The sequence below is a fragment of the Chenopodium quinoa genome, unplaced genomic scaffold, assembly GCF_001683475.1.
Source record: "Chenopodium quinoa cultivar QQ74 unplaced genomic scaffold, ASM168347v1, whole genome shotgun sequence".
In the NCBI taxonomy this organism is placed as follows: Eukaryota; Viridiplantae; Streptophyta; class Magnoliopsida; order Caryophyllales; family Amaranthaceae; genus Chenopodium; species Chenopodium quinoa.
This window is the reverse complement of record NW_018744297.1, coordinates 1,238,024-1,262,277: the sequence shown is the minus strand read 5'-3', so window position 1 is coordinate 1,262,277 and position 24,254 is coordinate 1,238,024. Positions and strand designations below refer to the sequence as shown.

General features: G+C 35.3%; 2 protein-coding genes across 2 annotated transcripts; both read left to right on the top strand.

Annotated features, from left to right (window-relative positions):
• The first annotated feature begins 236 nt into the window (after positions 1-236).
• On the top strand, positions 237-1,356 carry LOC110695418. The gene has a single exon (XM_021872654.1). It carries the CDS (start codon positions 486-488, stop codon positions 882-884), a length of 399 nt encoding a protein of 132 aa, XP_021728346.1. The 5' UTR covers positions 237-485; the 3' UTR covers positions 885-1,356.
• Positions 1,357-12,931: 11,575 nt separating this feature from the next.
• Positions 12,932-18,567, top strand: LOC110695415 (protein disulfide isomerase-like 1-4). Its single transcript, XM_021872652.1, has 12 exons — positions 12,932-13,609; positions 14,392-14,521; positions 15,590-15,755; positions 15,912-16,030; positions 16,133-16,213; positions 16,782-16,868; positions 16,982-17,056; positions 17,207-17,275; positions 17,372-17,452; positions 17,534-17,668; positions 17,859-17,915; positions 18,045-18,567. Exons 1-12 carry the CDS (start codon positions 13,026-13,028, stop codon positions 18,204-18,206), a joined length of 1,746 nt encoding a protein of 581 aa, XP_021728344.1. The 5' UTR covers positions 12,932-13,025; the 3' UTR covers positions 18,207-18,567.
• Positions 18,568-24,254: the final 5,687 nt, after the last annotated feature.

Here is a 24,254-nt window from a genome sequence, read left to right as displayed (position 1 = left end):
CTAATGTAGTGCTTAAAGTGAAAAAATCTTATCTGAACACCACTAATGGAGAATCATAGTAGTGAAATCCGAATAAGTATTCTTTAGCCGTTCATTAGTGATGGGTTGTCTACTCACCGAGTAGATGTAGCAGTGTCCGTTAAGAAGGGAAGAGCGGGGACCAAAAATAAATAATATGTGCGTGCTAAATTCATGTAGTTCTTGTGTACATTCCCCATGCAAAACCTGAATGTCACGAGGATAGCACAGTCATGGGGAGGTGATCATCTTTAACCTTTGCTTGCCATAATTGAAACCACTTGTTCCATCATTTTGTTCCCCTTCTCCAATTTTCCTTTGCCATGACTAAAATTCCACGCCAAGCAACAATCCCACTACTTTACTTGTATATAAACCCCTTCATCCTAAGCCTAAACCTCAATAACCTAATCTAAATTAAACCTATCTATAACCTATCACTCCAACCCCTGAAGTATCAACCGAAAATGGTACAAAGAATTTGTTTCTTCGTTCTCTTCTCTCTGTCCTTGTTTTCCCGGATAGCAGCACAAGACCGTGCACCCCATGGGCTAGCTTACCAGAGCCCGGCGACAGCCTTATCTCCCACGGCGTATGAGTTTTTCCACCCTAATGCACATCAAGACCCTTGTACTAAATCAAACTGTGCACCAATTCCATTAGCAGCTCAAGTGCATGAAATGCAGTCTGAAGCAGCAACAGAAACTTCCCCAATAACACGTACTACTGCTTTTGGAGCTGGAACGATTGCTGGCCCTGCTTTTGCAGCCATTATAGTCCTCTGCTTGGCAATTGGCATTTACTACGTGGCTAAGACTCGTCAAGAAAATGTAAATCGTACTAAACCTATCCAACCAGATGTTTAATTATATGTTTTCATAGTTTTACTGAAACCGTCTTTTACCTGTATTATACAGCTTTCAGGCTTACAGATTTCTAGCCACATAATAGTGTGTTTTTTTTTTCGTCTTTTTAGTTAGTAAGATGAACGAGATGGGGTAAACTCTGGCAGCAATTGAACCCCCATCGCTTTCGAGCATGGGAGATGGGAGGGACTACTACCGTCCCTCCTCTCCCATTCTCCCCACTATGACATTAGTTGCTGCTTGCTCGTGTGAGCTCACGTGTACTAGCTAGGATCTTTTTTACTTCTCTCTTTTCGATACGAAGAGTTTATTGTAGTAATTTATTAATGTATACGTAAGATTTTTGAGCATCAGTTTGCTCATTTCTTATGATTTTCTTTGCCAAACTTGTCACCCCTCTTCTTAAACAAGCAACTTAGCAACAATTGCAAATGGGGGAGGAGATAATCATGATTTAGACAAATATTAAAGTAAAATGATTAATTTGTAGCTAAAAAGGCTTTCGTAGTTAACTAGGGTTCCTTGATGAATACAATCAATTAAGAATAAGACGTGCTCGTATTTAAGCACTTAATTAATCCACTGTAATCACTCAGATGTCTCTTAGTAATGATGGTGTTTCAAAGCATTCACAGGTAATTGGACATAAATTCATAGTTTAACCAGGAATCACAGGTGAAAACATACAATTAAATAAAAAAAAATGCATTATTAATTCATTGTAAATTCCCAGCAGTCATGGCAATGATGGTGTTCATTTCTTGTCAATGCATCCACAGTCACGCACGTATACACGCACGCACACAAGCACAAATCTGTAATAAAATTCGACAAAAAGCTCCTGAAAAGAAGATAGTACAAAAACAATCTTCAAAGAATTGTAAAACATGCACGCACACCATTCTGCTGTAGGTTTCAACAAAACAAGGCCACAAAGCTCAGGTAGTAAGACAACAATTTATAAAAGAACAGGGATGCAGTGGTGCATTTGCTTTTCTCTGATCATACCATGGTTTTGAACCAAATATAATTCCATAATGGACTCAATGATAACAGAAAAGCACCTCTAGCTGAGTTCATCTATAAACAGATTACTTCAGTAAATAGCAAAATGTGCAAGTCGAGTTAACATTTTAACCTGAGTACCATCATGAAATTTCAAACTTTCCTGGACGTTCACAAAAGATGCAGACCAACTGAAAACACAACGTACAGGAGCCAAATCTAATTATAATTATCAAACAAAAATTTCACCCATGAAAATATGTAGTGGACTTTCAAAAGAACAATTATATCTATGAGTATGGATTAACTTGGATACAATGTCACTTATGTCAGTCATACAAAGAATGTCAAACTCACATATAACAATCTGGTTGACCTCCCTCACAGGGGCATGGAGCAAAACGTGACAGTTGCAGAAAGAATGCATATGCTAGTAACTGCATATATCTCCATTCTTTTTTATGCAGTTCATTCTACAATCCGATTACAGAGATTTTACCACCCACGTGAACTAAGAGATGCAATCACAGTCCCAAAAGTCTTATCTACAGCTTTGTTCCACAAATGTGCAATTTCGAAAGATTTTGTTGCAAGAACTGGCCTCTTAACCTGCATGGATCTCATTCAAGAGTAAGTCAGATAAAGTCATTGATTCTCATTATGATAAACTAGGATATAACTCTTATTGAGTGAAAAACACTTTCCTACACTCTGGGTAGATGAAGATAAACAATAAAGGCTACTTTTCTACTCCCCCTTCTCAATATGGTAAAATATCCTATAGCATGAGAGAATGTATTGGTTTTACTGATAATCTACACCTCATCTGGATTCCAACCAAAATCCCCTATCTCTTGATCTACACAAAAAGGTTCTATATATTCTAAGTCTAACAAGAAAAAAAAAAAACACAAAAACATAGTCTAATATTCCTTTATTTTCTTTTCAACAAAAATTGATGGAATTGGGCCTAAAAAAGCCATTCAGGTTTGTTATTTTTCTTCGTTCGTATCTCTTTTTCCAATTTCGGTCTCGATTAGTTCACAAGATTGAATGGCCAATTCTCCTCCGGACCCTCGATTCGATTGTTTTCCAAGAATGTTGGTCATTTGAGAATTTATTAATAAAAAAAATGCTGTGGAGACAACATGTTTTCAACCAACAATATTCACATTTAAAGAAAAGAGCCTATAGCAAAGATCCCCTGCCTTAGTAAGCAGCCAATACACTCCCTTTCAAAGTAACTTTAGAAAAATTTAAAGGTTACAACACATCATTAGCACAGAACAATTCATTCAATTTAGCATCAATACAAGGTGAGTAATGGTGTTGCAACAAATGCAAATATCATTTTGTGAGAAATGAAATCTCAATCATGTACTATACTTTTCGACATAGAGAGAATTGGAATTTCCCCAACATTTATTAGAGATACAACCTCTTAAAAAAAAAGGTTATGATAGAGGATGAAAAGGTGGCCAAGTTAATTAAAGCCAATGTTACAATGGCAAATATGGTCCTTTTTCAATGACATGCTGCTCATTAGAACACGTGTGGAAACGTAAATGGTACTTAGCTAAAGGTGCAAGTAATCATACAATCAAAGTAAATTTGTAGATCATAATCCAAAAATAATTCAAATGTAACTGTCGTTGATGACTCCATAACAAATAGAAATAAAGGTTGACCAAGGTTAGCTCAGAATAGGTTGGCCAAGGTTAAACTGGAAGATAATAAAAAAGAAATAAAGCATTTGGAATTCATGGCAACTATTAAAGGTGAGAACGGTTGTAAAATTGAAAAAGGAAAACAATTTTACAATGTCTAGAATACAAAACAATTTGAACCTATTGTTTAGGTGTCCATGACTAAAAACTGTATATATATTCCAATAAATTTACAAGCTGGAGAGTGAACCCGATCCAACTGTATACTAGACCTGAAATGACCCAACCTCATCCTAATCAACATCGCCAAGCTTGTTTACTTCACAAGCATTCAAGGATGCCTTTTATAAAGCAAGCCAAACAAAGATAAGGGCTTGTTCATTATCATTTTTTGTTTCTAGTTTTCTACTTTTTTTAAAACAAAAAACCAAAAGTAAGAAACTAGAAAAAGTAGTTTCACTTTTTTGTTGTCAGTTTTCTAAATAATAATGATATCAATGTGTCGGTTTAATTTTTTATTCTTTTTTTGACATATCATATGGCATCAAAAAAAACAAAAAAAACAAATATATGAAAACTACATTGATGCCAAACGGGGCCTAAGAAGCTGCATTAGTTAGTGCACATAATAATAAGAAGTTTAAAGCACTTATAGTAGAGAGAAAAAAAAAAAAAAAGTGGATATACAATCATTTCCAATAAGACAGCAACAATCCTCTTGGAGCCCCCTAAATCGCCAAAATATATTAGGGTGGTTGAAAGTAAGGATAGGACACTATTTTTATGAGCAATATTACTCAACAATTGTTTACCCAACAAAAGTTTATAATCCCTCCATTTTATTTTAAAAAGATAAATTTAATGAAGAAAGAAAAAGTCTAAGGACAGTTAAGGGTGAAGCTCTTCCATGAGCAATATTACTCACTAATTGCTTACCCAACAAAAGTTTATAAATTATAATCCCTCTGTTTAATTTTAATTTACTCACTTTACTTTTTTGAATTTTTTTTTTTATTATTATTTACAAACTTACAACTAACATTTTTTAATTGTCCTTTCTCCTAACTTTAAATACCTTGGTTTCCATAAAAATAAAAATAAAATAATAATAAAAAAAAGGTTTCTTTTTTTGTTTTTAAAGAGAGATCTAACTCATAAAATTCCTAGATCAATAGCCATTATTTTAGTGACAACCTTAAAATAAAAAAATTTCAAAAGATGTACACACAATTGTTTCAAAAAAAAAAAGGTGTATACACAACAAGGAATTGTAAAAGGTAAATTTAAGTGAGGCATTGAAAGTGAACTTGATTTATTGCACTAAAAATTCTACAGAGTATAGATATTACTATACATTATGAGAGGGTGAAAGTTAATTTGTAGTTTGCAGTAAATATTTTCATAAATTATTATGAGCATTACATTGATTATATTCAGCATAAGCAAGGAAATATAAAATACTTCGTAGTAAAGTCTGTCTTTGTAATTTAAAGCAAGTTCAATATGAAAACACATATAGAAATAGTTAAGAGCTCTCCTCTCTCTACTTTTGTTGAGTGATTATAATTAGGATCCTACAACTCTTATCATCATCTTATAACAATAGAAACTTGTGTAAGGTGACTTATTTCATGAATCTGAGCTACGTGCCAAATATGTACAACAAGATAGTCATTACCAGGAAGAAAGAAAAGGCATTAAAACAACAATTCCCACGGGATTTGTAGCAGGAAGGGATAATATACTACTCCACTTCAAATTCTGGAAATTCACGACACTAATATAACCAAAAAGTAACGAGACATAGGGAAAGCTATATTATACCAAAATCAAAAATAAGGCAGAGAAAACACCTAGGAAAGCTATAACTTATTTCATGACAATTTCTCATGCAACAGCAAAGAGACAAAGGAGGGCGGTGCACTAGTCCCTATCCATGTCAAGTCCAAATGTGAAATAGTGTACATATGTATAATGCCTCATCTTCTCAAAATGACGCAATAATTTAATCTAAGGACTCCATTCACATATCCATTGTTTAAAAAAACATATGATTAATAATGTTAAGTTTAACTTGCACCAAAAATTGTGTTAAGTTTAACATCATTTAATGGGTGCACTAAACTACCAGTTCATAACTATCCTGGAATTCTTTCTGTATACATTGAGGTTATTTCGAGTATGACATCGAAATACCGAATCACATCATAAAATTGACAACTTTGCAAAATGTAAGGAAATTTGACATTTGATGAAAAATGGCACATTGTAGCCTAAGATATCAACTCATCACAATTAGATTCCCAGAATAGTCCTAAAAAAATCGATTGGAACAATTGGCATTTAGCAGCAACAAAATAATCAATCAAAATGATAACAACATCAATCCTTCCTGTCAAAATAACTTATTGATAATTTAAAGTTCTTGGATAATCAACAATCAATGAAGCCGAAACATAAAATCGCAAATACCCCCAAAAATCAAAATAATCAAATCTAGGGTTCCAAAATTGAAAAAGCAAACAACATGAAATCAAAATTTTACAAAAACGGAGCATAAAATCAACAGCATTTCGAGTATCACCTGTAATTGATTATCGAATTTAGCATTATTCTCAGAAATAGTTTTGTAGATATTTCGTCGATTCTCGAAAACGACGGCAGCTGTCAGGGCACTTCCGAGCGCAGCGCCGAGTAATCGCTCCTGAAAAATGCGACAAAATCAAAATTGATTCGGTCAATTTGTTAGCTTTTGATTACAATTAACGTAATTTGAACTTGATGTTGGTGAAAATAGAAACCTGAGCAAGAACGCTGATCATTGTGTCGTGGATTTCTGTTGATTGGTGTTCAACAACAGTTTTTGCCGGTTTCGTAGATTGAGATTTTAGTGGGTTGGTTATTGATGGGAAACGGGTTGGGTTGAGAGATTCGGATTTACTAATCGTTTCACTTTTATACTATTCACGTAGTACACTTTGACTCGATTTTGTGATTTATAAATACAATAATATGTAATCAAGTGGGATCTTCTTTGAATCATATCGATATATATTTTATTAATATTCATTTTTTATAATTTTACAATGTTGCTAATTAGAGTAATTAAGCTTTAAAAATACATGTTGACAAGTGTGATAATAGAAATGTGTCAACCAAATAAAAACGGAGGTAGTAGTTATCAATGATACCAGATTAGCCGGTAAAAATTGACCCAACGCTCCACATTAATTGGATAGTTACTCCTTTTTTCACTTTTTATTTTCTTCACTAAATGTGTCAAGTAATTAAATTTGATGACATGTGGGAGACTTTTAGATGTAGTCGAACTTGTCAAGTAATTAAACCCGATTACTCGAGCGATTACTCGAGGGAGAATTCTTGGTGTAGTGACACAAGAAGTCGCCTCGCATCCTTGAGGTATAGTTATTATGCATCCACCTTATTTAAAGTCGATGTAAGAAAAGTTCAAGTTAACAATGTATAGAGACGAGGCATTTCACATGGTTAACAGGATGCCTAACAGGGGTGGGAGTGTCATTTTGCTTGCAAATTTAAAGACATCTCATTGAGCTATCAAATAATACCACAAAATGCTACTATAGTTTCAATAGTGTCAGAAGTGGATCTAGAATACTAAGCTTGGAGAGGCACTTAGTGAATAATTATGCATGAATAGATCCCCCATTAAGTGGTACTCCCTCCATTTTTATTACGTGCACCATAGTGACTTAATACGCATGTCATAAATGCACCATAGTGACGTGATACACATGTCGATGCAAAACTATGATCAATAATATCTTTAATTATTAATAATAAATTATAACAATTGTATATTAATAATATACTCATTGAGACGATTCTAACAAGTATCCACAATATTTGTGTTTTTCTTATGCATAGATCACAAACATTGATCAAAGTAAATCAAATGAATATTGCCATATTTGCTGATAGGGCACTTAAAAAATACGGAGGGAGTACAAAATAAACTCTTAATAGTAGCGGTTTAGTAATTTTTCTCCCTTTTTGCACTTGAATTCATATCTGACACGAAAGAGTGAGAGTACTCTACCTTTGACTCTTTTCTAGCAATCTCTTCCTTGTACCTTTATTATTTTTATTAATAGCTATTAAGCAAAGGGTTGTGTGGCTCACAACTCTTCATTTGCACTTCCTAATCTAGTGACATTTAGGCAATGTTTTGCAATTTCAGCATGTTAAATGTGATTGATAAGTGACATGACGTTGTTATGTACTTATGCACACATTAGTAAAACATTATTTTCTCACAACCTCACATTCATTAATGGAATTTTTAACCTCCACTCCAATATATAACTTATAACTCTTAATTCTTAAACAACTATATAAGTTATTTCATTTTTATCTTCATATTTAATGTGTCAAACTAGCAATTTCGAATACATTTAATAAGGTTTCATTTGGTAATTAAATATATTAATAACCGGTGTTTCCATTGGTATGATAGGGTTAGGGTGACGGCCATGGTACGATAGTGGTGACGGCGGTGGAAATCGGCGCTGGTGGTGGGGGTGGTGGCTGGGTTAGGATTTTCGGGTTTTTTTTTTTTTAATCCAGTAATTGATTGACACGTACACACTGTGGGGTCCACTAAACGTTTTTTTTGGCAAAGTTAAGTGGTGGTGAAACCAATTTTTGAGGTTTTTTTTTTTTTTTTTTGTAGTGTTATAATAAAAATTTTGTTTTGTGTGGTGTTATAATCAAAAATCATGACAATTTTGTGGTGTTATTTTTTAAAAAATCCATTAATTAATGGAAAATTTGATTCTAATAATCCAACCTATTGCCTGTCTTGGATTATTAATCACACATTTCGATTATACGTGATTAATCCCACCTTGTACCCCTATCTTTTTTTTATTCGTACCAAGTGACCGGGAACCGGTTCATTGGGTAATTTTTCTTTTCAATTTTTTTCCAAATTTATAGCTAATAAAAGAAAAAAGAAAATAATAAAAATAATAAAAACAAACCCCCTACCCCTCCCCCACTCCCTTCCTTTTCCACTCCACCTTCTTCTTCCCTCCACCTCCATGGTTAAGGAGCTCCATAACCGACCACCAAACCCTCGACCCCCTAAAATCAACCACCATGAACTCGCAACCCTAAATTTCTGACCACCACCTCCCTTCCAATTTTGGGCACCCTAACCCCTCCCCTCCAATTTCCGACCACCTTAACCCCCTCCCCTCCAGTTTTCGACCACCCTAACACCCTTCAAATTGTGGCGGTTTTAAGGGGGTGCTAAATTGTAAATCACGACGGGAAAGGGAAGAAGAAGACAAAAGAGGGTGGGTAAGATGGCGGAAGTTATGGAGGAGAAGGAAAGAGAAAAGAAGGAGAAAGAAAGAAAAAAAAATAAAATAAAACAAAATTGGGTTGCTGCTGGAATTTATGGAGGAGAAGGGAAGGAGGAGGAAAGAAAGAGAAAGGAAGGGGGAGGCCGGAAGGAAGAAGGAGAACGAAAAGAAAAAAAATAGCATAAGGGGAGCTGCTAGAAATTATGGAGGAGAAGGAAAGAGAAAGGAAGGAGGAAGGAGGAGGAAGGAAGAAGGAGAAAGAAAAGAAGAAAAAAAATGGACCAATCACAACGTGACATATGTACAGGTGACCTGTTGCAGTGGGTAGATGACCACTTGGTACGGATAAAAAAAGATAGGGATACGAGGTGGGATTAATAATCCAAGAAAGACAAAAAGTTAAATTATTAGAATCAAATTTTCCTTAATTAATTAATCCTAAAATTCCTGACTTTATCTTTCTCTTCTTAAACCCTATTACGTTACACTCACTTGAACACTTTTCAGTCTAGATCTCACTCCACTCTCCACCATTTTGGCTCCTTTCACATTTCCCAACTTCATATCACCAACAATGCCGACTCGACTCATCCTCACCCTCTTCCTCTCCTCCCTCCTCATCCTCTCTCTTTCCTCCCTAACGACCGTCGTAACCGATTCCGACGACCTCGACGTAGACCTTAGCTTCCTCGACCCTGACGACGACACCGACACCCATATCTCCTCCCACCAACCCCACGATCACTACCACACAGATGAATTCAACGAAGACTTGAAAATCAATGTTTAAATAACCAAACTTTTTGAAACCAGAGATCAAAAGGCAGTAGAGTTAGGACAATCACTAAATAAATACTACCTCCGTTAAATGTTATGTGAAACTTTGGGGTATTATTTGTGAGATATAAAATATTTCAAAGTTGCACATAACATTTAACGGAGGTAGTAAATAGAGTCCTTTAAGGCAAACTTACATCTCATACATACATATAGGATCAAAAAAAGATATTTTTTTTAAGAGTAGTTCCAAGTAGAGCTAGCAATCATGATCCGACCCAAATGACCCAACTCGTGACCCAAAATTGACCAGAAACGTAGACCTGAAGTTGACCCGAACACAAAGATGACCCAACCTGACCCGATACCCGGATTGACCTGACCCGAATAAACCCGGCCCGAAGTTGACCCAATACCCGAATTGACCCGACCCAAAATTGACCCGATACCCGAAGTGACTCGACCCGATTTTGACCCGAACGGACCCAAAACGCAAAGCGACCCGAACTATACCCGAAATGACTTGGTCTTAAATTAATAAATACTAAAAATGACCTAACCGATTTTGGACTTAATTGCTTTACAAAAATAACACTTATTGAAATCAATCAATCAATAACAATATACTAAAAGACACACCAGCAATGACACGTGTCATTTTCTGGTGTGTCCTTAGTATATTTTTTTTAAAAAAAATAAAAGTATTTAAAAATTGACAAAAATTATACGCAAAACATTTACTTCCAAAAATCGTATAATAATATATTTATTAACTTAAATATCTAACCATATCTTTGCATAAATAAATTCCTATATTAGTGATTACTTTTTTTTTTTTATAAAGGTTGAAAAACTGTGCATGTCACGGGATCTAACCTAGTTAACCTAAATTAAAGAGTTCATAATTCAAAATGTGCGTGTAATTAGTATTCGTAATTTATAAAGAGTTCCATTTAATTAAGAACACTAGTTATTATTGAATTTTTTTTCCACAATTCACTTTATCTAATTTGAATTTTGACTAATTGAATGATAGTGCTCATACATATGAAATTTCGAATCATACATATACACGGAGTATTTTTTTAGGAAAAAAAAAATATCCTATGTCCACACGCAAAATCGAACTACGGACCTTCAGTTTTCAAGAATGACGGTCTTCCACTAAGCTATTAGGACTTCGGTGTTAAATTTCTTCGTATAAATATATATCATAAAGTCCGTTTGTTTTAGTTCTTAATAAACGCAAATTAACTGAGAATCCAAAATACAGATCAACGGACAACGGATTTTTTTTTTAATAGCAAAAATATTTCATTAATTAAAAGTCATACGACATTTACAATAGAGATTCGACGTTAACAAATACATAAGATATTGAATCAAATAGAATTTTCCTTCATAAAAACTACGATCGTCGAGTAGATCTTGCACTGCGGAGCATCTCCCGCTTATATCGCTGAAAATTACAGCCTTGTTTGAGAGACAATCTAACGATCCTTTGTAGCCGTGAGGATGATTTCCTTCTGATTCATCTGTTCGTATTCGAAAACTTGATAACTTTTTCACCAACGAAATAATTTCACGACAATCCATTAGATCTGCTACCATGGATTCAAAACTAAAAAATTTCTCTCTCGAAAAGAGGAGATAAACCTTGTCTTTCGAAGGAGGTCGAAAAACCCTTGTCTTTCGAAGGAGATCGGAAACCCTTTCTTTCGAGGGAGAAAAGTTTCTCCCAAAAGGAGGAAATATTATTATAAACCTAAAAAAAACAATAAAGAAACAAGGATTGGGGCTTTCCACCGATTAAAATCGATGGAAGCCCCTTCAAAATTCAACAATGGAGGCTAGGGTTTTGGAGAGAGAAAGGACGGATTAGAACATTAGATGTCGGTGAAACCAAAATTTCCTTTCAGTTAATCATAAATAAATAAATAAAATTAACGGATTTTTCACCAAATACCACCGAGTTAATGCGTAATTCACCATATACCACACAAAATTTTTCTAATTCACCATATACCACTGAGTTAATGTATATTAACACAGAATGCCCTTTTTGTTAACTGTCGTTAGTCTGCCGTTAACGCCGTTAGTAATTAAGGTTAATTATGCCACGTGGCTGTCACATATTGGCTCTTATTAATATTATCTAATTAATTAGTTAAATAAAGAATTAAAAAAAAAAACAGCCACCACCTCCTCACTCCACCAACCCCGACACCCCCTTCCCCCACCAGCCCAGCTCCCCCTCCCTGCCGGCGGCCTTGCCCAGCCTCCTCCCTCGCCGACGGCCTTGCCTAGCCTCCTCCCTCGCCGGCCTTCCAGAGCTCCCCCTACCCCTGCCATCTCCCCTTCCCGTCCTCCTCCCAAACCACCAACGTCTCCCAGCCAACCACCACCCTATCCTAACATCCCCTGCTTGCACGAAATATGACTAGAACCCCCAGCCACCACCCTATCCCGCCCCCACCCACGTTGGCGCCCAGCCTTTCTCTCGCCAGCGCGTCGGCCTCCCTCTCCCCCTGAACCGACAACACACAAAATCTGCAACCATACAACAACATTAATTCGACTTATCAGCATTTTTTTTCGAACAAATTTGCTTCTAATTCGACCTTCTCTCTCTTCGTCAAGATTTGATGGGTGGTTTCTTTGCCGTCAATATTCCAATTGGGATTTGCAAGAGGGAAATTGAGGATTTTTTTAGGGTTAGAGAGATCGGGAATCGGGGAAGGGGAGTCCGGCGAGGAAATCGGGAATTGGGTTACAGGTGGGGGATGATTTTCGGGGAAGGGGAGTAGGAGTGGGATGGTCGCCGGCGTAGGGGGAAGGGGTCGAGAATGTCGCCGGCGGGGGGAAGGGGCCAGGGGAGGGCAGTCGCCGACCATCTGGGAAGTGGCTGGGATCGCAATTGTTGCCGCCAGGGGTGGCGGTGGCTTGTATTGGTGGTGTTTAATTTTTATTTAATTTTTAAAATATTTATCTAAATTTAATTAATTAAATAAATAATATTAATTAGAACCAATTACAAGCTGCCACGTGGCACAATTAACGTTAATGACTAACCGAGTTAACGGAAATGACTTGTTGTGACATTTATGTTAAACTCAGTGTTATATGGTGAATTAGAAAATGTTGTGTGGTATATGGTGAATTACGCATTAACCCAGTGGTATTTGGTGAAAAATCCGTAAAATTAATTAATCCTAAAATTCCTTGACTTAATCTCTCTCTTCTTAAACTCTATTACACTCACTTCAACACTTTTCAGTTCAGATCTCACTCCACTCCCCACCATTTTCGCTCCTTTCACATTTCCCAACTTCAGATCACCAACAATGCCGACTCGACTCATCCTCACCCTCTTCTTCTCCTCCCTCCTCCTCCTCTCTCTCTCCTCTTTAACGACCGCCGTCTCGGATTCCGACGACCTCGACGAAGACCTCAGCTTCCTCGACGCCGACGACGACACCGACACCCACATCTCCTCCCACCAACCCCACGATCACGACCACGCCGATGAATCCAACGAAGAAGACGACGAAGATTTCGGCAACTTCGACGATTTCGACGAGTCACAATTCGGCGACGACTCTGACCCGTCGGAATACTCTGTTCCTGAGGTTGATGACAAAGACGTCGTCGTTTTGAAGGAGAGGAATTTCACTGATGTGATTGAAGGGAATAAGTTTGTTATGGTTGAATTCTACGCGCCTTGGTGTGGACATTGTCAGTCACTCGCGCCTGAGTATGCTGCTGCTGCTACTCAGCTTAAAGAGGAGGGTGTTAAAGATGTTGTTCTTGCTAAAGTTGATGCTACTGAAGAGAATGAACTCGCTCATCAGTTTGATGTTCAAGGGTTTCCTACTGTTTATTTCTTTGTTGATGGGGAGCATAAGCTTTATAATGGTCAGCGTACCAAGTAAGATCTATAATTTTGTTTGTTTTGATTGAATTCGATTTTTAAGTGGTGATTTTGTTTTTAATATTGTTGTCTTGATTTGATTTTGATTGATTAATTAATTGGGGGAATTTGATTTGTGCAATTATTTAATTTTTGGAATCCCATTTTAGATTTGGGAAGATTCTAATCATTGAGATTCACTAATAATTGAGTAAATATTTTAATGAAAAATATGTGATTTGGTAGTGGGAAATTGAATTTCTAATAATGTGATTTTAATTTTATAAATTGATTTGCTAATTTGGTTATTACGGATTAAGCGATTACTTATATACAAGAGGATTAATTGTTGAATAGTTGAAGTTTTTACCTTTGTATGATTGTGGAGTTATAAATTTGGGGATTTTTTGAGTTTATTATGTTGATTTTATGTTTGGGAATTGGAGGCTATTCACGTTGAATAGTTGAAGTTTGTACCTTTGTATGAATGTTAATTTCGATTTTGACGGTGTAAGAAAAAAAATATGATCAGTGAAGTTAAGGATGCAATCGTATTTGGGAGTCTCAGACTGATCTATGTAATATTTGTGTTTGGGGGTAGGGGTTAAAAGTAATCAATTCTTATTGCTAACAGCTTTATAGCTGTAATATTTGATTGTAATGTGATTGTTTTTAGTGGCTTTTTGAGATAGAATAACTTCTTCATTTAGGAATATGGTGATTGCATACAAGAGCAGCTAACAATGAAATTTTGATGTAAAAAAAGTTGAATTTAGACTTATTTATTTGCTTATATGTAGGGAAGCTATAGTGACATGGATTAAGAAGAAGACAGGGCCTAGTGTACACAACATTACGACGACAGAAGAAGCAGAAAAGATTCTAACTTCAAATGAGAAAGTTGTTTTGGCCTATCTGGACTCGTTGACGGTAATTACAAGTTATCTATTATGTAGTTGAGATGTTGAAGTATGAGGTTTTACATTTTGTGTAGTGTGTGTGACATCTTAATCTCTGTTTTACGCTTATAGGCTTTGATTGCTTCATACATTTCTGATTTATTGGTCTCTTTGGTAGCATGTTCTTTCGTTGTTGGCAATTGACAATTAAGATGATTTAGTAAACTACCCATTAAGCTTCATAATGTTCCTTAGGTCATCAAATAAAATGGACTCATGCACAAATTTATTGTGCTCTATATTATTATTTATCTATTTGGGTAACAGAATTTGGAAACAAAATGTTGGACTTTAGAACCGATTTGGATACTGGTGATGTTGGCCACTATTTGGAAACATTTATAAATTCATTTGACATTTTGACCTAGATGTTTTGAAGTAGGATGGTAGTCTGGATGCCTTATTGCCATTGATAATGAGATGGTTCTTTTGGATGTTGTTGGCAATTCCTGGATGGCTGTAACTTTCATGTGAATATACCTCTCAACCATGTTTCTTGTTAAGCTTTTCTTCCATATGCCTTCTATGTTGCCTTTTGATAAACCATGTGCAACTCTTAATTTTTTTTCTGTCAAAAGCTGTTTTGGGTAGTGCTTTGTATCCAAACTAGAATCATGCTCTCTTTATTTTTATTTGTGTGTGTTTGTGTAACTGGGATGCTTTAAGTTAGTCCTCCAATTGTAGTATCACTGTATAACCTATAAAGGATAATAAAATTAAGGGATCTTTATATCTAGCTTCTGCCTAATAAACTAGGCTGTCTCATGGTTGGAGTTTCAAGGAGTCTCATATAGCCCTACGTTCTGAATTAGTAGGAATGTTTAACTTTGCATGATAAGAATATATGATCGAAACTCCTGTAATGAAAGGAGAAGAGAAACTGTGAAGATTGTGAATATTTGAGCTGGATATTTTATCAACTTGTGTCTTGATCCTAATTATTTCGTCAAACACTGGTTGTGATTTTCCACTGAAAACTGTTTGTTTTCCTGATTGCATTCCTTTTAATTGCTCTATTTTGATGTTAATTTGTATGCAGGGTCCTGAAAGTGATGAGCTTGCTGCTGCTTCAAGAAATGAAGATGATTTGAGCTTTTATCAAACTGTGAAGCCTAATGTGGCAAAGCTATTTGAAATTGATGCTGACGCTAAACGACCTGCTTTAGTATTGCTAAAGAAGGATGTTGAAAAATTTAATCATTTTGGTGAGTGGATCATTATATCACGTGTTTTACTTGACTGATTGTTCTGCTTTAGTTCATCATTTTTCAGCTAATCCTAATTGATCTTTTGAGTGATCAGTTCAGGGTTAAATTTCTTAACAGCTTGATGTTGATTGTTGAGATTGTTGCCTTGTGCAGATGGCAAATTTGAAAAATCTGCAATTTCCGAGTTTGTCTTTGCCAATAAACTTCCCCTGGTGACAACCTTCACTAGAGAAAGTGCTTCTGTGATATTTGAAAGTCAGATCAAGAAGCAGGTGAACATCTGATTTATTTAATGTGCTAAAAACTGATGTCACCCTAATCCGATGTGGGTGTGGATTACCTCAACTACCACTGACAACATATGTTTTTTCCAGATGTTACTGTTTGCCACTTCAAATGATTCAGAGACGGTTCTTCCTGTGTTCCGGGAAGCTGCCAAATCTTTTAAAGGAAAGGTAATATGGTTTGTGCTATCTTCTTTACTGTCAGACCATGTAGATATTTGTCTTGATATTGTGTCTATTGGTACGAGATCCATTACAAACTCTGATATCTGAGGCTATAGAATCTTGTAAGCCGTATGTGATGCTTGTTCTGGCTGCAAAACTCTCTTTAAATGAGGAATGGAGTAATCCTTTTTTTTTTTTTTTTTTTTTGACATCGAGGAAGGGAGTAATCCTTATGGCCTCTATTTCATCATTCACCTTTTTCTTGGCTTCCCATCTTCGTCCATCTTATTCTTGAGTGAAACCGCACTTTTAGAGCAAATTCCCTTCTATCCTGGTTCTATATGGCTTTTGTGTGTGTCTTTCTTTCTTTTCTTTTTTTTTTTGGGGGATGGGGGGGGGGGGGGATTGCTGTTAATTATTCTTATGCGTGTCTTAAAGCGTGCTTTTTCTTGATTTTCATTCTCGTTTGTTCTCCATGGATTATCATTAGTTCATTGATCTGTTTGATTCTTCATATATTAGAAACGGAATGATATTTAATGTCTTGCTTCTGATAATGTTTGTTGATATGCAGCTTATCTTTGTTTACGTTCAACTAGACAATGAAGATACTGGCAAGCCTGTTGCTGAATTTTTTGGTGTTTCAGGAGATGAACCAAAGGTACAGCATTTGTGATTTTTCTGTTGCTTTTTATTTCATGATTCTAATGCTATTAGTTGTATTAGAAATGGGATCAGATTTGATAGCATTGAGCATCCTGCTCGTCTGTACAGGTTATTGGATACTCAGGAAATGACGATGGCAAGAAATTCTTTCTTGATGGAGAAGTAACTTTGGATAAATTGAAGGTAATTATAATTTCTTTGACTGTTAAAATAATTTCTTCAATTATATAGGTACTGCATAATGGTTGTTTCTTTCTCTTCTATAATTTCTGAATTGTAATTCTGTAATGGTGATGGTAGAACTTCCTAATGTTTCCATCATTTCATACATAGGCTTTTGCTCAAGGTTTTGTGGATGACACACTGAAGCCTTTCTACAAATCTGAACCAGTCCCTGAAACTGTGAGTCTCCATTACTTACTAATTCTCCTTGCCCTTCTTTCTCTTGGCGGTTAATTATAATCCTTTTGATCTAATTTTCATTTTTGTATGAAACAGAATGATGGTGATGTGAAGATAGTTGTTGGGAATAACTTTGACGAGATAGTTCTGGATGAGTCAAAGGATGTTCTGCTTGAGGTTTTATTCCTAATGTTAACTTGAGCTTTATGATTTTCCTTGTGGGATCAGGCTCTTACTTCAATGCTTTTTCCTTTTCAGATCTATGCTCCTTGGTGTGGTCACTGCCAATCATTAGAGCCCATATACAATAAGCTAGCTAGACATTTGCGAGGAATTGACTCTATTGTCGTTGCCAAAATGGATGGAACAACGAATGAGCACCCCAGAGCAAAGGTAGCACAGGACCCTTACCTGTTTTCAGCTTCTGCCTTTGTTCTAATAATTTTGTCAAGTTGCCTTCTTTTGTTGACATTACATCAGTTTATATTTGTAATGGCTGTGAAGACTTAGGAGTTCTGTTGTGTTGGGTAACTGCAACCCTCTTCCTGTTTTGGAACTAATCACTTGTGCTATTGCTTTGCAGTCTGATGGGTACCCGACAATCTTATTCTTTCCAGCTGGGAATAAAAGCTTTGATCCTGTATGTCTACTCCTATGAATCTTTTCACCATTTAAAGTTCACCTTCTCTATTAACTCATTTGATTGTGAGACTGTCTGCTTTTACACAAATTTTGATAGAGAAATGCATGAATTTTGTGAATGTGGCAGGTCACTGTTGATACAGATCGTACTGTTGTGGCATTTTACAAGTTCTTGAAGAAACATGCTGCAATCCCATTCAAGCTTTCAAAGCCTGCATCAACCCCAAAGACAGAGGGTTCTGATTCCAAAGATAGCGGGAGTACCAAAGAATTAAAGGACGAGTTATAAGAGCTTTGGATATACGATTTAAGTTATATTGACACAGTATTCCAGTGGATAGCATCATAGAGAGTAGTTTGAACCCTTGGAGGCAGATAGTTGAAGGTTAGCTTTAGAAAAACTTTGCATCCTTCCAATCCTCCTTGCAGCTCATCGGTATAATAGATGACATTTCATTGGAATTGTAGTTTAAGACTCAAGTTGCTAGTCCTTTTTTTATATTGGTGGGAGTATTTTTTTGTTTTCAAGTAAAATACCTATTTTGAACTTGTTTTAACATAATTGGGGGGAAAAAATAAAAGAGCTTCAGCTAATGTTAATGAGGAGTAAGCTTCACTTGATCTATAATATCAACAACAAAGCATGTCAATTTAGTGCCTAGTCACAACTGCAAGCTCATACTTGTGCTTGGTCAGCTGCTTAGTTACCAAGAATGCAAGTTAACATCCTAACTCTGTCTGTCAACACTAACAATGGGTCAATGGTGTCCAAGCTTCCTCCGTTAAAGCTTACACCGACACCACCACCTTCATAATGTCCAAGATTCCTCCATGAAATCGTTAGTGCTTAGTCACAACTGCCAGCTGTTTAGTCACCAAGAACGCAAGTTAACATGCTCACTCCGTCTGTCAACGCTAACAATGGTATCAAAGCTTCCACCATCAAAGCTTCCACCGATACCACCATCTTCATCATGTCCAAGATTCCTCCATTAAATTGTCACTGACACCATCGACACTGCTATAGACTTTGATGACTTCTTTGTCAAATTAAACAACAACTCTAGGAATTAATTGTGAAATTTAGGACATGTTCAATCTCTAAAAGTATGGGTGATCATTTCACTTTGAAATTAATATCCTAGAGAGCTTTGTCAAGGAGCTTTTTTTTTTTTTGAACAAATTTGTCAAGGAGCTTTTAGACATAATTCTCGCTGACACATAAAAATGGCTAGCATATAAAGTTAGCGGATGAGGAAGATTGATTAACAACTAGACACCGGCACCTGCCGAAGTCACAACCAACTCGTGGCTGCCAATATGGTCCAGTTCTCTTTCTGAGGTTTGGAGCATGACATGTTGTGCTTTTATCCTCCCCTTCTACTGTGGAGGAGTGCTTAGTCGGAATGATGTTTTCATGAACCGGCCTAAGCTCCTTTGGAAAGTATAATGGAAATAACTTCACAACTATTGTATGGGTCTCATTGGAAAAATCTACGTAGTATTGCAGCTGTTGAGATTCTAGCTCTTTAATAGTTTCAGATCCTATCAAGGCCAACCGATCCTTTATCCGAAGAATGATGAAGTTACACTACAAGATATTATATCAAAGAGGCGATTTAAATCGCCCTCTTAGGTTCAAATTTTGCCCTATTAGGCAAAGAGGGCATACAATTTTTTCGCCCTCTTTGTTAAATATCAAAGAAGGCAAAAATTTTCGCCCTCTTTGATCAAAATCAAATAGGGCAAAATTTTCGCCTCTTTGATTGAATCAAGCAAGACGAAATTTTTTTTTGCCCTTTGTAAATAACTTAAACAAGTCAATTCATATTGCCCTCATTGCTCAAAATTCGCCCTGTTTGATCAAATTTTAAAGGGCAAAATCAAATTCGCCCTCTTTGTTCAATTTTTTGGTTTTTTAAAAAAAAAAAAAAAATTTCTAAAAGGGATTATATTTAGAAAAAAAAGGTCTTAATAGGCATAAATTCTAATTTTATCATTATATATACAAAAGTATTAACCAAGTTTTTCTTAATAGCAAATAATTAAGCCAAAGAGTACTAAAATTTAATAATGTACATTCCCTCTATGTTCCTTCTGCAGTTCTGCTAGCAAAATTTTCTATCTTACTTCCTTCATCTTGTCTATCTTCATCCTTCTCTAGTTCTATCTATCCTGCTAGCAATCAAGATATTAAAAAGGTAAGCTGAATGTGTACATGAACAACAACTACACAATAAGATCCTATTTGGTCAGATCATAAATATAAGTGTTCTTATTCCACTACACCACTACTACTCTACATCACAAAGATACCGCAATTCAAAAAATTTGGAGAAAGGAGATCACAAAGTATAGCAGTTACTTTGTATAAGAAAAGCATGATACCTTGACTGCGCTTGAGATATATGTAACCATTCTGTCTCTTTGTTACCATTAATATTTTCAACCTCCTCAGAACATTTAAGAGATCCTTCTGAAAAACATTTTAAAGAAAATTTAGAGAGAGAAAGAAAAGATAACAACATATTCAAAAGAACTACTATTTACATACCAAATAAAGTATAAATTAAACAATGTATCTTCCAGCAATGAAACTAGACATGCAGTAAAGAATAGTGTAAAGAATAGATAGTCAGCAACATCTCAGTATATCTCTTTTGGTAGATATCATCCACATAGGCCATACTAACTCAACTAAAGAGTAAGAGAGAAAGATATCAACCAAATATCATTTTCCAAGCACAATGCAACTTGACATATTAACTCAGTATTTCTCAACTACGTAGGCCATACTAAATCAGTATTTCTCAGAGAGTGTTCTATGAACAAGCACAATGCAACTTGATATACCATAGTTGTAGACACCTAAAAATGTCTCCCCAAAACCAAACCCGATGATGAACAACCTTTCACCGCCATTATTGGTCGGGTTGAGTATTTAATCTTTGGAGTGCTTAAATCCATATTAAATCCTAATACATTTCATAAACCAACCCAATTCCTAGTCCAATTCCCCAAACCATCACTTATTTTCCTCTTTTCGTGCCTTTAAACCCAAAATAATTCATTTCGTGTCCTTTAAAATCATTCATTTCGTGTCCTTTTTATAAATTAGGGTTGCCCGGCGCAGGCGTTGCGCGCGAGGTAGTGTGGTGTTGCTATTTATTATAGCTAGATGTGTGGTTTTCTAAGGCTAATGTGTATTTTTTTTAAGTGTAATTATGAATAAATATAGATTTATGAGTGAATGTATATGTTGTTAATAAAATTAAACTAAAATAAGTGATTGTATATGATTGTGTAAGAGTTCTAACTAAGTTGGTTTACTTGAGTATTTATTTTGAAATATATATATATATAGCTAGATAATTGTTGAATTTATTGTAGTGTGCTATTGTAAAATTGTATTAAAGGCCCAATTTTTTTTTTGGCTTAAAAATGGCTTGGGCTACCATAAAGGCCCAAAATTCTAACGTGGCTTAATACCTTGGGTTTTGGCTAATGCTGATTTGTTCTTTCTTTGTTTAGTTGTTATTTGACCATGAAAGTCCTCTGCTTGTTTTATCATAAAAATGAAAATTAAAAGGTTTTCTTTTATTTGATTTTTTAAAAGAAAAATAATTGCCTTTTCCTATGTAAACACTTCTGAACCTTTCTTTTCTGTAAAATACTCCATTTATAAAAATTTTACTCCATAATTGCTACATATCTCATCCTAAAAATTCTCATATTTTTCTTAGTTGACAATTGATCATGACAGAAAATGAGAACATGTTTTCTAACCATTTTTCTATGTCTCTGAAACGTAACATGCAGTCCAAGCTGGAGCATCTTCAACTTAGAGAGGCTAATTTACAAGGCCAATTAGCAGATGCAAGAGCAATTCATTTTAAAGTGGGAAAGAGAGTTGTGAAGATAGAAAAGGAGTTGGCTGAAGTGTCTATTGAAATTGAAGCAATGCAAAGCTGTTATGAAGGGAAAAAATCTAAGAAGAATAATGAAGATGTCCCCGATGGTAGTGTAGCCAAGATATCTGATGCTGCTAAGGATCATGTGGCACTTAAGCATAGTGAGGATGCTGAGAAGATTGAAAGTGAAGAGGGCAAAGATAATGTGATCTCAGATAAGACCTACTGGTTTTAGTGATAGGTTAAGGTGCTTTAAATGGTTAGGGTGCTAGCTAACAGTAGGTAAATGGCTACATTTATTGTAATGTTAAATCTCTCAAACATATGGAATGCAAATTTATTTTTATGCAATTAGTTTACTATTTTAGTAATAAATTTACCTGGCCTTTAATTTGATTTTAAATGGGAAAAAAGGCTTTAAAGAACAAGGCTTGATTTAAGAAAGGCTTACTCTTGTTTTTTGACATTAATGTGTAGCATATCTGGCACAATGTTAAACATATTTCTCATGTCAACTGCCACTTCATGCACATCAGATTGCATAAATATCAGTTTTGGATTGAATCATGATAATCAGAATCCAATCGGTTGACTAAAGCTGGGCTGTGATATGAATATCAAGCTAAGAAATTATCATTGAAAGAGACTTGCAAAGCACAGCTACCAGATTGGCTTTGAAAGAAGCAGCTGGTAATTATCTGTTGAAGGGTCAATCTGCACTAAAAAGTATCCTAATTTGTGATTTGTAGTTATAGTACATTAGCTAACCATAGAACTCTTTGATAGACATGCTTAATTGATTGTGGTTTGTGTGGATTTAAGTAAAAGATACAACACTGATTTGCTAGTTATTTGATTGTTGTTTCCATGACATTCAGACCACAGAACACTTTGAAATGCAGGCCTCCATATTACAATGTTCAAATTATAAACTTAACAGTGTTAATTATAGAATATAAACAGAGTAAATTATATAAAATTAATTTTAATTATATATAATAAGAGCAACACCATACATGTATTTCCTAAAGCTGCCATTCATTCACACAATATTACTTAATGGTAGACAACACATTAAAATTAGCTCTAGTGCCATATATTGACACAATACAACTTACTGCTAGATAGTACATTATAAGTAGTTATAGTTTTGCTTGACATCATTTAATAGTTTTTAAATTGTCATAGCTTAGAGGGTTGTCTTGGCTGCATGATCTTCTAGTAGTAAGACTCACTGCTGTTTGAATCATTGCTGCTATCTGAGTACTCTTGTTCTTGTCCAGATGATGTATTGGAGGTGTCTTCATTGGAAGATGCACTATCATCATCAGCATTGAAGTCTGGGTCATTGCTATGGTTGGTACCCTTGGAGTCAAAACTGAGTTGTTGGAAGTCATTGTTGTAGGAATAGCTTACTGTTTGCTCCTGGTCCGAGTCTGATCCGAGAATAAAACGACGCTTCTTTGGTGGCATTTGCCTTTGTTCTGGCATAGAAATATCCTTTGAAGTGGTTGCTTGAAGGTGCTGCAATTTGTGCTCTAGCTCTTCTACTTGTCTTGCAAGTGCATCAATTCTTTTTTCCATTGATTTTAATGTTAGCTTTCCTGATGAGTTTGATTTTGGGTCAACAGGAAGCTTTCCCTTACCATTATCTGCCATTTTTGTATTTGTAATTTGTTATGAGAATAGAGATTGTTATATGAGGGATTAGTAGTGAAGTGATGGTACTTATAGAAGCAACATCTGAGTTACTTTATAGAATTGATGGGGTTTATTTAATCAGTTTGGAAGAGAGGTAGCTGCTCTTTCCTTACTTTGAATGGCTGCAGCTTCTATTTTGTGTATTATTAATATTTTGGGCTTTTAAGCCATGCCTCTTAAATATTGTTGTAATCAATTTATATTGAAAGATTGAAAAGACTATAAATTTAATCTCTCTTTTTTCCTTTAGGGAAAGGCAATATTCTTTTTTACCTTTGATAAACTTATTATGGTTGATTGTTTATCTTTTTATTCTTTGGGTAAAAGCTTGACTTCATTGATTAAATGGTTATTCTCTAGTACATAAGTAATTTTCATTATGTTGGTTATTAGAATCAGTAATTGTTGGTGAAAAGTTTGATTTGCTAAGTTCTTGGAATCAAAGCCTATTTGTAGCAAACAAATTTATAGACAATTAACAATATAGTGTGGAATAATAATAATTGGGTGTTCTTAAATGAAGGACCTTTTCTTCTAAATAAATATGCAAGGTCGTAAATGCAATATAAAGATTTGTTCTTGAACTTAGCTTGTTTGTATGATGCATTATCTTTTATTTAATCTTTGGGTGTTAATCGTGTAATAGTAGGATATATTACATGTATAGAAACATACTTTGTTACATCACATGCATTATGCAGTATTGTAGGGAATAATTTCAAGCC

What these genes read in the sequence shown, in the direction of transcription:
- LOC110695418 (XM_021872654.1), top strand. Translation starts at nt 486, where the DNA reads ATGGTACAAAGAATTTGTTTCTTCGTTCTCTTCTCTCTGTCCTTGTTT.
- LOC110695415 (XM_021872652.1), top strand. Translation starts at nt 13,026, where the DNA reads ATGCCGACTCGACTCATCCTCACCCTCTTCTTCTCCTCCCTCCTCCTC. An exon ending in AAAGTCAGATCAAGAAGCAG is followed by an intron (nt 16,031 to 16,132) that starts GTGAACATCTGA and finishes TGTTTTTTCCAG; the next exon opens with ATGTTACTGTTTGCCACTTC. An exon ending in TTTCAGGAGATGAACCAAAG is followed by an intron (nt 16,869 to 16,981) that starts GTACAGCATTTG and finishes TCGTCTGTACAG; the next exon opens with GTTATTGGATACTCAGGAAA.